Source organism: Mixophyes fleayi, chromosome 1 (assembly GCF_038048845.1).
Source record: "Mixophyes fleayi isolate aMixFle1 chromosome 1, aMixFle1.hap1, whole genome shotgun sequence".
Lineage (NCBI taxonomy): Eukaryota > Metazoa > Chordata > Amphibia > Anura > Limnodynastidae > Mixophyes > Mixophyes fleayi.
Genome location: NC_134402.1, coordinates 259919555 through 259933861, shown reverse-complemented (window position 1 = coordinate 259933861; position 14307 = coordinate 259919555). Strand labels below are relative to the sequence as shown.

General features: G+C 40.7%; 1 protein-coding gene across 1 annotated transcript in view; it reads right to left on the bottom strand.

Moving 5' to 3' along the window:
• CAAP1 (caspase activity and apoptosis inhibitor 1) overlaps window positions 1–14307 on the bottom strand; it is a 45366-nt gene that overhangs the window by 27946 nt on the left and 3113 nt on the right. Inside the window, exon 2 of the mRNA XM_075210081.1 lies at window positions 10269–10466. Coding sequence (XP_075066182.1) covers window positions 10269–10466 — 198 coding nt within the window. The remainder of the gene's footprint in view (window positions 1–10268; window positions 10467–14307) is intronic.

Genomic DNA, 14307 nt, shown 5'->3' with positions numbered 1-14307 from the left:
ACATAGAAACACTCCAATATCTTGTGGAAAGCCTTTCAAGAAGAGTGGAAGCTGTTATCACTGCAAAAGGGAGACCAACTCCATATTAAAGTATATGAATTTGAATACAATGTCATTACAGTCCCTGTTGGTGTAATGGTCAAGCGTCCGAATACATGTGTCCATATAGTGTACATTAGGGTTAGGTAATGAGACAGATAGGGGTTACATTACTGGCTTTTACAACAAAGGGTATTTATGGGAAAATTTAGGAAAGGTGTACATTTACTTCAACACTTATGTCTATGTATTCCTTTTTAGCAGCAGTAAAATAGCATTCGGTGAGGTAATTGAGAAAAGCTGTATACACACACTCCCAATGCATTGGTACTTTGTGTTTACTGTTCTGTACTGTTTAACCCTGTATGGTCTACTGTTTGTACTATGTACGGCGCTGCGGACACCTTGTGGCGCCTAACAAATTAATAATAATAATAATAATGCGATATCGTGAATGATTTTAACAAGGACTGAAAGCTCCAATCAGCATGCCGATTCATGTGTACACACTATTCACGTTTTACAAGATTTACCTTCAGATCTGTGCTATTCGTCTGTCATTACCATCTGCTGAAAAAAATCATAACTGTGTAAGCACTATGGAGATCTGCCTACAATGCTGGTCACGAGTGCATACACATTGCAGAATTTTCCTGACATTATAAATTATGGAACAGAGAATTTTAATCCGTTTACAAAATCAAAATGATACCATGTGCTTTGCCAATGAATAAACATAATCTTTGGACTTGCACACTAATGCGATATTGGACCTACCGGTAGTTTATTGTGTGATTGGCATGATTATTGGGTGAAAAACCTGTAGTATGTACTCAGCCTAAATCCTAAATTGCTATTTTCACATTAATATGTGGATGCTAGAAGAGTCTTTTACACAATGGATCAACTCCTATTTAGGTTTAAGTATTAAGTACTTTATGTGACTACAGGTAAGGGATATATTATCTGTAATGTTTGGGACTTCAGGTTTTCCAGATAAGGAGCTTTTGATAATTTAGAGCACCATGCCTATAATATACTAACATTCTTTTAAAAAAAAGATTCATTATGGTTTATTAACATTTACTTTTATAGCACTATCATACTCCGTTGTGCTTTACAATTGGGAACTATTACAGTAATAAAACAAGACTGTGTACTAACAGGCAGACATGCACTCCTCATTAAATGGTTTAGTAGTGCTCTTCACATTGAATGTAGGAGACATGTCAGCTATGTGCACAGGGACATTAACTGTTCTCCAATGTTCCATTGTGACAGCAGAATTTACAGGATACAAAAGCTCACAGATATCATTGATCTCGAAGTATAAAAGCCACACAGCAACCTTAGCAAGGAAGATGACAGAACAGGAACAGGGAAAAGTAGAGCATATTTCATAAATCCTTTGTTTTGCTCTGTGATAGCCAAGAGATGCTTTGTAACTGTTATGGCTACCAGCTATTTTCATAATCTTACAGAACTATCGGCAGAGGTCTTCATCTATAGCAGTCTGCTTTCCCATAGAGCTGGATATGCTCACAGGTACTCCGATGCCCCAAGGTCTTAAACTCAACGTCGTGCAAGCCTATGAGTAATGCTGCAGCACAGAAATAGGAGGTGAAGACAGCAGGTAACGAGGTCCAGAACAAGCCAGGGTCCAAGGGCAGGAGAAAAATCAGCAAAGTCGGGTTCAGGCAAAGTTCAGGGCCGGCAGCAAACAAGGGCATCAGAGTCACAAGCTAAGGTCAGGGTCACAAGCAAATAATCAGAAGTCCAGGAACATATGCCAAAGGTCATACACAGAAAACAATCCAGAAATAAGCACAGTAGAACGGAGCAGATCAGCAGCCAGGAGCGGAACGCTATAACCTGCAGGGGGGCTAAGCCCTGCCTGCCTTAAATACATAGAATGCCCAATCAGAATTGAGGAGGTGCTGGAGGTTAATCGGTCACCTCACTGTTAATACATAAATTTAAAAGTGCACCTGCGTGCGCCCGGCTGTCTCTAATGCCGGAACAGGGCGCTGTCAGAGAGAGCATCCCGGCCATTGCCATGGTGACAGCAGGGACCTAGAAACAGGAAGTGACGCAAGCAGGAAGGACGAGCCGCGGTTAGCAACGTAGTACCTTTCAGACAGACGGTGTTGCTTCAATGTTATAGATGCTCTGCATCCTTTTCCTAACAATATATGCTTTTTCTACTATGCACAGGTTGTAGCTGAGCATCAAAGTACCTATTAAGACATGCTGACCTATGCCAACATTGAGACTTTATTAGTGGTAAAAAAACAATTCATTGTATGCTACACCTTATAGGGCCGAATCAGAGATGAGCGCAATGTTTCTGCCAAAATCTACACATACAATACCGGCCGCAATATTGCCTTAAAACTCAAACGTGTTCAGGCACATCCAGATACACTTCAAGCAGATCTTGATGCGGTTGCATAGAAGATACCACAGTCATCAACTTGATGATGACTGCTGTTTAAAATATATTTGAAAAAAAAAAAAACACAAAACAACAAATAAATAAAAAAATTTAAATTAAAATAAAAAAATGAAATAACTAAAACTGGCATAGTTCTCTCCTCTCCCCCACCCCAAAGTGAAAATAGCACTTTTCAGCATAGTCTGGTTACAGCTAATGTGGAGAGATGAACAGTGTAGGATGACCACCCGCAAAAGATTCAAACAACACCAAGCCAAGACTGGCTGGACTGGTTACACTAGCAGGGTAAATCCGCAATGTGAGGTGCTAAATTCCTTAAGAGAATCAAGCTCCCATGCCCTTCTACACCAGAAAATCCAGCCTGTGCTGACAGACGCTGGGTATTCAAATTATGTTTTTTTATAAATTAATTTAGTAAGTGAAACTATAAGTCTCAGCACTTCCTGGAAGTCAATAACTGCTTTGGTATGCTTGTTGTAGACCTACAAGCACCAGCATAGACTGGCAGCTAGCGCCTGCTGGTATCTGTAGTGCCACATAGTAAAGTACAAAAAATAAACACAGACAATATGTAAAAAAGTTCTTTATTCTAAATTGAGACTCCCCCATTCCATCACTGCCATCTTTATTCCTCTAACTGCTTAGGGATCTTCTTTCCTTATTTCTTCTGTTAATCCATTGATTAAAAAATGAAAAACAAACTCCACAGTACAATGCAGCACTTGCTGTACTACTAAGAGCCACAAGGCACATGACAGACAGGGGGGCAGCGATCCAATCATAGTAAAAATCAGGTGCTCTAGGTCTGCCAGTTATCCTGGGACCATCTCAGCCTGGTGCTGGTTGTTTGTATATTTGTGGTCAATCCTTAAGAGGTGGGTGGTCAAACAAAAATCCACAAATTCTGACAAGCTTCAAGCATTACATAGTAACATAGTTGATGAGGTTGAAAAAAGACACCAGTCCATCAAGTTCAACCTATTTTGGATCTCCTGCGATCCTGCACTTATATTTGAAATTAATCCAGAGTAAGCAACCGCCAATCTGTTTCAATTGTGAAAATCCCCCCAGACTCAATATTGCAGTCCTATTTTTACCCTATATCCACTACTATCCTTCATTTTAAATTAACGGTCGTATCCCTGGATACACCTTTCCGCTAAAAATTTGTCTAACCCTTTCTTAAATATATCTATTGAATCTGCCATCACAACCTTCCCTGGCAATGAATTCCATATCTTGACTGCCCTTACTGTAAAGAACCCCTTCCTTTGCTGGTTGTGAAATTTCCTCTCCTCTAACCTTAGGGGATGACCACGTGTCCTGTGTATGGTCCTTGGGGTAAAAAGTTCCCAAAAAAGCTCTCTATATTGACCCCTAATGTATTTGTACATAGTAATCATATCTCCCCTTAGACGCCTCTTTTCTAAAGTAAACATGCCTAAACTGGCTAACCTTTCCCCATAACTTAATGACTCCATAGCCTTTATCAATTTTGTCGCCCTTCTCTGAACCCCTTCTAGTTCCAAATTATCTTTTTTATAGAGTGGTGCCAAGAACTGTACTGCATATTCAAGATGAGGTCTTACCAACGATTTATACAGTGGCAAAATTACACTGTCTTCTCCTGCATCTATGCCCCTTTTTATGCATGCCAATACTTTGTTTGCCCTTGCAGCTGCCGCTTCACATTGAGCACTATTGCCAAGTCTACTGTCTACGAGCACTCCCAAATCCTTTTCCAATATAGATTCTCCTAAATTAATTCCATTTAATTTATAGATTGCGTTCTTGTTTTTGATCCCTGAATGCATAACCTTACATTTATCTGTGTTAAACCTCATATTCCATTTGGCCGCCCAATCCTCCAGTTTATTTAAGTCCCTCTCTAGAGAAGCTACATCTTGCTCTGATTTTATTACCTTACAGAGTTTAGTGTCATCTGCAAAAATAGAAACTTTACTCTCTAAACCATCACCAAGGTCATTAATAAATATATTAAAAAGGAGTGGTCCCAGCACGGAACCTTGAGGTACTCCACTTAAGACCTTTGACCAATTAGAAAATGTTCCATTTATCACAACTCTCTGTTCCCTATTCTCTAACCAGTTTTCGATCCAAGTACAAATTTTGATTCCTAGACCCAGTTCCCTTATTTTGTAAACCAACCTCTTGTGTGGTACTGTATCAAAGGCCTTTGCAAAATCTAAGTAGACCACATCTACTGTCCTGCCCTGGTCTAAGTTCCCACTAACTTCCTCGTAGAAACTAATTAGATTAGTTTGACATGACCTATCCCTCACAAATCCATGTTAAATTCCACTAATAATTTTATTGCGTGCCAAGTAATCCTGAATACTGTCCCTTAAAATACCTTCCAGTAGTTTCCCCACTATTGATGTCAGGCTTACAGGTCTATAATTCTCTGGTTGTGATCTCGTCCCCTTTTTAAACAACGGCACCACATCTGCTATTCGCCAATCCCTTGGTACTGAGCCTGATGAGATTGAATCTCTGAAAATGAAGAATAGCGGTCTAGCTATTTCCGAGTTTAACTCCATAAGGACCCTTGGGTGTATGCCATCTGGACCTGGAGCTTTATTTATCTTAATATTCTTCAGTCGCCTTTGGACTTCTTCCTCTGACAACCAAGTATTAATTAATAGCATGGTTTCATTTCCATTTTTATGTATTACTCCTGCCAATTGTTCCTCTCTGGTAAATACTGAAGAAAAGAACGTGTTTAATACCTCTGCTTATTCCTTAGTATCATTTATCAATTCACCCATCTCACTTCTTAGGGGTCCTATATTATCTTTTTTAATCCTTTTGCCATTTATATACTTAAAAAACTTTTTGGGGTTTGTCTTACTTTCTTTTGCAACGTGCCTTTCATTTTCTAATTTAGCCAATCTAATTTCCTTTTTGCATGTTTTATTACATTCCTTGAACCTATGGAAGAACTCCTCTGACCCTTCAGACTTAAACAATTTTAATGCACGCTTCTTCCTTTGCATTTCTTCCCTTACCTTTTTATTTAGCCACATTGGTTTCTACTTAATTCTTTTACATTTATTTCCCATAGGAATGAACTTACACGTGTATGTTTCCAACAACATTTTTAAGACAGCCCACATTTCTTCTGTATTTTTTCCTTCAAAGGCTTTGTCCCAGTCTATGCTCTTTATAGACTCCTTTAGCATATTAAAATTTGCCTTTCTAAAGTTTAAAGTCCTAGTTGATCCCTTATACCGTTGTTTCTGGAAACTAATTTCAAATAAGACCATATTATGATCACTGTTTCCCAAGTGCTCCTTTACTTGAATATTTGATATTACGTCTACATTGTTTGTTATTACTAGGTCCAGTATAGTCCGGTTCCTAGTTTGTTCCTCTACTAATTGGGACATGCAATGGTCTTTTAGCGTGCTCAGAAACCTATTTCCCCTAGCTGTACCGCAGGTCTCAGTACTCCAATCAATGTCCGGATAATTAAAATTCCCCATAATTAAAATTTTACCTAGTTGTGTAGCCTTTTCAATTTGCTGTAGAAGTTGGGCTTCCTCAATCGTACTAATATCTGGCGGTTTATAGCATATCCCTATCAGCAACTTCTCTGAACTTTTTCCTCCGCTGGACATTTCCACCCACAATGCCTCTATATTAGCACTAATATTCTCGAACATAACTTCCTGAATACTTGGTTTTAATTCTGGCTTAATATAAAGACATACTCCTCCTCCCCTTTTATTTACCCTATCCCTCCTGAAGAGAGAATAGCCTTCCAAGTTGACTGCCCAGTCATGTGTATCATCCCACCAGGTCTCCGTAATACCTAGAATATCATACTGCTCATTCATTGCTACTAGTTTTAACTCCCCCATTTTACCTGTCAGGCTTCTTGCATTTGCAAGCATACACTTAAGTCTATTGCCTCCCTTAGGTATTTCTTTTTGCTTTAAAAAGGGCCGCTCCTTATCGGCTATGCTTCCCTTTCCCCCCTCTCCACCCCCTTGACTCTTGTTAAATTCTTCCTTACTACTCTCAATGTCTATTCCATAAATACTTGCTTGCCCCTCCCCCTCCCCCCCCGGAGCCTAGTTTAAAATCTCCTCCAACCTTCTAACCATCCTCTCCCCTAGCAGTGCAGCCCCCTCCTCATTCAGGTGCAATCCATCACAACAATAAAGATGGCAACTGACCGAGAAATCAGCCCAGTGCTCTAAGAATCCAAAACCCTCCTTCCTACACCAATCTTTTAGCCACGCATTAATCTCCCGCTGCCTCCCTGGACTAGCGCGTGGCACAGGTAGTATTTCCGAAAATACTACCTTGGATGTCCTTGCCTTAAGTTTGCGACCTATGTCCCTGAAATCATTCTTCAGGACACCCCTTCTTCCTCTAACTCGGTCATTGGTGCCAACATGCACCAAAACCGCTGGGTCATTCCCAGCCTCTCCCAACAATCTGTCCACCCGATCCGCAATATGCCGAGCCCGAGCACCCGGCAGACAACACACTGTTTGGCATGCACGGTCCCGGTAACAGATTGCCCTATCTACCTTCCTAATAATTGAATCCCACATTGATTAGGCAAGAAAGGGCGTGATGTCACCAACTCACCTTTAGATTAAATAACTACTGTCCTAAGGTAATGTAACATGGTGGTTTCTGCCCTCATAATTTAGACAGCCTTGTGTAAGAAAACGTAGCAGCTACAATGCTTATGCTGTTCAAATAAAAATAGTATAGGTGCCAACTTCCTAAGATGCACATGTAACATTAGCTTGTAAATAAGTTGATGTTGAAAAGGTGAGGCATGTTAGCCCAAGTATGAATAATGCAAAGGTAACTATTGCTCAAGTTCACTTTAGGCCTCGTTAAGAGTCAAACCAGCAACTTGGCAAAATCATGGTGCACTCTAGGAGAGGTTGGATCTTAACCTCCTGATGAAACATCTTCCGCAATGACAGGCTACCTGGTGCCTTCAATGGCATGCACAAATGCAAAATCCTCCCCGAAGACTGAACATGGAAAGTTTTTAAGAGCATGAGCTCTAAGTGGAAATTGTTACAGTGCATCCGGAAAGTATTCACAGCCCTCCACTTTTTGTTATGTCACAGCCTTATTCCGAAATCGAATAAATTCCTTTTTCCCCTCAAATTTCTACACACAATACCCCATAACAACAACATGAAAAAGATTTTTTTGAGATTTTTGCTAATTTATTAAAAATAAAAAACTAAGAAATCACATGTACATAAGTATTCACAGCCTTTGCTCAATACTTTGTTAATGAACCGTTGGCAGCAATTACAGCCTCAAGTCTTTTGGAATATGATGCCACAAGCTTGGTACACTCATCTTTGGGCAGTTTCACCCATTCCTCTTTGCAGCACCTCTCAAGCTCCATCAGGTTGGATGGGAAGTGTCGGTGCACAGCCATTTTCAGATCTCTCCAGAGATCTCTCAATCGGATTCAAGTCTGGGTTCTGGCTGGGCCACTCAAGGACGTTCCGAGGTGTCCTGAAGCCACTCCTTTGATATCTTGGCTGTGTGCTTAGGGTCGTTGTCCTGCTGAAAGATGAACCGTCGCCCCAGTCTGCGGTCAAGAGCGCTCTGGAGCAGGCTTTCATCCAGGATGTCTCTGTACATTGCTGCATTCATCTTTCCCTCTATCCTAACTAGTCTCCCAGTTCCTGCCGCTGAAAAACATCCCCACAGCATGATGCTGTCACCACCATGCTTCACTGTAGGGATGGTATTGGCCTGGTGATGAGCGGTGCCTGGTTTCCTCCAAACATGATGCCTGGCATTCACGTCAAAGAGTTCAATCTTTGTCTCATTAGACCAGAGAATTTTGTTTCTCAAGGTCTGAGAGTCCTTCAGTTGCATTTTGGCAAACTTCAGGTGGCCTGCCATGTGCTTTTTACTAAGGGTTGGCTTCCATCTGGCTACTCTACCATACAGGCCTGATTTGTGGATTGCTGCAGAAATGGTTGTCTTTCTGGAAGGTTCTCCTCTCTCCACAGAGGAATGCTGTAGCTCTGACAGAGTGACCATCGGGTTCTTGGTCACCTCCCTGACTAGGGCCCTTCTCTGCCGATTGCTCAGTTGATACGGCCAGCCAGCTCTAGAAAAAGTCCTAGTGGTTCCAAACTTTTTCCATTTACGGATGATGGAGGCCACTGTGCTCACTGAGACCTTCAAAGAAACAGATATTTTTCTGTACCCTTCCCCAGATTTGTGCCTTGAGACAATCCTGTTTCTGAGGTCTACAGACAATTCCTTTGACTTCAAGCTTTGTTTGTGCTCTAACATGCACTGTCAAGTGTGGGACCTTATATAGACAGGTGTGTGCCTTTGCAAATTAAGACTAATCAACTGAACTTACCACAGTCGGACTCCAATTAAGCTGTAGGAACATCTCAAGGATGATCAGTGGAAACAGGATGCACCTGAGCTCAATTTTGAGCTTCATGATAAAGGCTGTGAATACTTATGTACATGTGATTTCATAGTTTTTTATTTTTAAAGAGTTTTTCACGTCATTATGGGGTATTGTGTGTAGAATTTTGAGGGAAAAAAAGGAATTTATTCCATTTTGGAATAAGGCTGTAACATAACAAAATGTTGAAAAAGTGAAGCGCTGTGAATATTTTCTGGATGCACTGTATATAGGTTATGAATATAAAACAAAAAATAAGCTTTTGAATAGGACTTTAGCTAAATTTAAACATTTAGGTTATTTGTGAGAGGCCTATATCAGGGGGTTGTTAGTTTGTTTTTGTTCACCTAAGTTATATTAGCACCAATAATCCTTGTGATTTAAATAAATCACAAGGTGGGAGTAGGTATACTCTGAACAAATTTTATCATGATTGTTATTCTTTTACCACTTTATGATCGCCCGCAGTGCACTGATGTCATCACAGCTAGCTTAAGACTGTGATGTAGATAAAAGGCAAGTGCGCAGTACAATCAATGGACACTGGTTGTCAGCGACATCCCAAGCATCCAGTAATTAGAATCTGATTGATTTGGTTCCTGGCCTGCTGATTGCTGAACAATACTCAATGTGAGCTCTGCATTCAAAATGTGGAAGTATCTGAGGACTACTGCATTCAGTGCTAGGAAACATGGCGAGGTCACCTGTATTCCTTTAGATGTGAGGGGACCCTTTATAAACTGCCATAAGATCTATGTTGCACTAAATTTAATAGTGTTATTGTAAGAGAACGGTCAAAAACTCTTCTCAATCTAAAGCGTGTCTAAACTGAGGGGGGAAAAAAATACAATTATAAGAATACATTTTGTAAAAAGACATTATTATTTTTGCAAATCATGTCCATAAAATAAAGATAGATTCATTCCATTAAGTTGCAAAAAGAACGCCATATCTGGGACCTGTACACTGTCACCTCCACACACCCAGTGTAGCGCCCACCACCAGCGGCTCATTGCTGGACTGAACATTGCGAATGACACAATAAGAGAAATATGGGGAAAAGAGGAAAAGTACTTCTGTCCCTACTCCTATCATGAAGTGAGTCACTATGATTCCTCCTGCGTCCTGTGTCCAGTGACTGCAGAGAAGTGAGGTGTAGAGGGGCACGTTAAGGGTCTGAAGGAGAGTTGAGAACCTCATCTACCAACATCCCCATGATGGTGCCTCCTAATTGGTGGTGGGGCCCTACTCTACTCCTCTATATTAAGGCTGTTAGATTTGTTTTATTACTCTATTCTAAAAAAGATGAATAATAAATATCCTCACCTTTAGCATATCAGGAAGCATTTTTTTCAGTTTCTTATCCCCAAGTACCCGGAAGCATTGTTGGAGCATCTCCTTCCTGTCAGCGATATAGAAGCTAATAGGCTTCAGTGCCACGTTCAAGTCCAATCCTCCCTCCTCTATATCACTCAGCTCTTCAGTTTCTTCTTCTTTCACTACAGCAAACTGAGCTTCTGGCTCCTGAAAATATTAATGTTGTTTTAACAGCAATAGTAAACCTTCTTAATCTGGTATAATGCTCTAAGAAAACAGACATCCTAGAGTTTACTTTTGTACAATATAGTTCATTGTATAATGTATATCTTTTAACTACCCCATATATAAAATTAACACATTGCTTGTTAAACAACTACAGATGAGTGAAAATAAACAAAAGAAAAAGACAATGCTGACAACACGCCAAACTTATATTGCTGTAAGTCTGCCATATTAATAACCTAAACAATATACAGTATATTAAATAAAGATACCTTGAAAAATAATGAAAGAAATCTATGCAAGTAGCTAAAAAGCAAAAAAGGAGATTTGTTCTAGCAAACTACTGGTAAGAGGCAACTTGCTCAACCACAGCTGGAGACAGGACCACCATCCAGTGAGCAATTTCTTTTATAGTTTGTAATGATTTTACAATAATAATGGGGGTACAGAAAAAATAATAATCAGACACACATTATTAGTGGTTAATATTCATTTTCCATATTCAAAAAGCTTCAGCATCAATATTAACAGTGCAGTGAGCAATACATTGTTTGTGTTGTGAGCTGGCAACCAATAACGTGAAGGCAGTTGAGTTCATCTTGTATGACAACAAAAAGAATAACTTAAGCTTTGTTTAATGTTATGCTAAAATGGATAGGGAATCAAGTTTAGATTTAAGTAATGGCCCATGAAGCAAACTGCAATATATACTGTACATCTATCATGCTTTTGCAGTTTATTGCAACATTCAAAAGGGAATATTAAAAATATACTACAATACATAGCAACCAATGAGATGGCTTTGATTAACGTAATGCAAGCTATTCAAACGAAATCTGTGACAGGATGGACCGCCTATGCCACCCTGTGTCAGACGCCGTCCCTGTGCTATGTCTGCCGCACAGAGACGGACGTCTGCTTCTGTTGCCGAGCGCCCGGTTGCCAGGCAACCGGGCGTACTTCCGGGTCGGCGGGCACGCGTTCCGTTGCTAGGCAACGGAACGCTTCCCAGTAATTCCGGCGGTGGTGTTTAGCATCACCACCGCCAATGATTGGACTATAGGTGTATAAAAGCCTCACTCTGGCACATGGTGAGTGCCAGAGTATTAGGTCCCATCCTAGCTCCAGCGTTCCTGTGTACCTTTCTCCAGCGCTTCCTGTGTATTACCTGGCTTGTTACTGACTACTCCTGTTCTGTGCTCCCTGTGAACTTGACCTCGGCTTGATTGACTACTTCCTCCTGTGCTTCTGACCCCGACCCGGCTACCCTGACTACGGCTTTGGATTTCCCCTGTGGCATCTCCTGATTTCTCGGTTTGGACTCGGCCTGCACGACATTTTCATCTACTGCTTCACTGGTTACTCCCTCTGAGGACCGCGACCTGCGTGTCTCCCGCAGCTAAGACCACACTCCCTTGCGGGGGTCCCTGGTGAAGACCAGGAACACGTTATACTCCGCGCCTCTTTGGTGAGTAGTGCAAAAACCAGTAAGCAAATACCCTAGTCTGTGACACCCTGTCTGTTGTTGCTGGGAACCGGCTGGGCTTACTTTGCCACCGTCCCTTTTCATTATCCCAAATGTGCCCTCTTGCCGCAGTAGTAGGGGCTTGCAACACTGCCACCACTGAGCTCCTTCTATGGCACTCAGAACCACGCTCCTTCTGGGTAACTGACGCTGTACCTCGTTGCTGGTGTACCCGGGCTGGTACTCCTGACCTCTCACTATAGATCAGGGTTGCTATGGATGGATCCCCCCTGGCCTATCGCACTAACCAGGGCTGCATGGGTAGCAGGCAAGAGCGGTGGTACTGAAAAAGCATGAGTCCAAACCTCAGACAGTCGGAAAACGGATTCGATTTAGGGTCTAATCTGCAGGTCACAGGATTACAGCAATATTGAAGATGTTTTCACGCAGGTCTTGAAGCAAGATGTTTATTTGCTCTCACTGGTTAAAAGTCCCAGTGATCAGGTCAGTTGAAATCAGAAGAATACATTTCAGTGTACAAGTCAGTGCATTTATACAGATTTGGACACAGGCTATTTTTAGAATCAGGATGTACCCTGCTTACAAAAACATAAATTTACATGCATTGCAAAGCTAACGATATTTACATTTATCTGTGAAATTCTAGAAACGCTGTGATGTCTTGCATCTTTGTTTTAGACACAGGAAATGTAGCAGCATGTTTTAAATTAAACCTTCCTGTCTCCAAGTGAAACCTCACACATCAAAAGATCTAATTAGTACAGGGTCTTTCTTCAGACCGTTCGGAATACATATTCACACAGAACACAAAAACAAGACAGTTTCCCACATCACAATACACAAAAGACTTTGTAAACAAAGGCTAATTGTATCAGATATATGGTATTTCATTTAGCAAGGGTAAACAGATAAAACAATTGTTCTACCCTGGTCTCAAAGGTAACGATTTTCTATCTTACAATATAAAAAATAAGTGCATTGGCAATTATATAAATAAGTGGCCTGCGCTATTTGCTTTAAATAAATTTATACCAAAACTTATTTAATAGTGATCCAGTCACAGTTACCCATCTGGCATACTTAAGGTATGTGTGTGTGTGTTAAAGGGTCAATTAACATAAAAACTAACCACGGCAAAAAACAATAAATCATTTCTTGTTCTCTAATGCCCATGTTGTTGGGCTTATTCAACTTGTGGCGCCAAGTTTCATGCAGTCAACATGAGAGCAGAAATTTTAGTCATCCCCAAATCGGGATGGGTTCCCAATTGTAGCAAGACCCATCTTTCTGCTAAATGTGGATGTCAAATTATTCACTAAAATCTCATTACAACTCTTATCCATTCAGATCAAGTGGGGCTTCTTCCCAGCAGACAAGACTGTATACATATTCACAACAAGCAGAAGCTCCCAACTCTCATAGTTGCCTTAGATACCGAAAAAAACAATTCCCCCTCCTCTGACAGAGGTAATAAAATTACTTATAACATCTATATATTTCCTATAATTTTTTCAAACTTCAAAGACACCCTACAACAATTAGCCACTAAATTCATATGGACGGCTAGAAAATCCATAATTCATATGGACGTATTACAAAAGCCAATATGGGAGGGATGACTGGGTGCCCCTAACGTCAGCAAATACTACTGAGACACTCATTTAATCTAATGCATTCACCTCCTTGTATGAGAATATGGGTAGATATAGAAGCCAACATTTCTAACTCATACTACCCATCAACTCTATTACGGCTTAAACCTCAACATAGGCCTAACCAGCTTTGCTCCCCATGTTAACATGTTCTGCAACCATTTGGAACCACGTATCTAACACCTACAATTTAACATACCGTTCCTGGCACATGACCTGGTGTGGGGGGGGAAAATCGATCCCTTATTCCCCTCCCAGGTCCGAATCCTACCCCCTTTGCACACTGGACGACTCAGTGTGACATTTGATTTTGTGCTGATCTAGCCTTGCTAAGACTTTTTTTTGTCTTTTGAAGACATACTAACAAGAAATCATATTCCAAATTCCTGCTTCTATCGGTACCTTCCATTCAACCTATCCAAGGATTTCACCCAGACCAACGCCAACCCTCTTCCTTGGGGACCTTTTGTTGACATAGAACCTGAGGTCTTATATCAACTCTATTGGTCAATGTTTAAACCAGGGGTCGGAGTCAATTTTTGGTGGAGTTGGAAAAAAATATACCAACTTCAGCTACAAAATAAAAATGCAAAACTGTAGGAGAAAGCCAAGAAAAAAACAAACAAACAAAGACCAGCACAGCAGGGCAAAGTTGTTATTTTGATTGAAAACAAGAGAGAGGGAA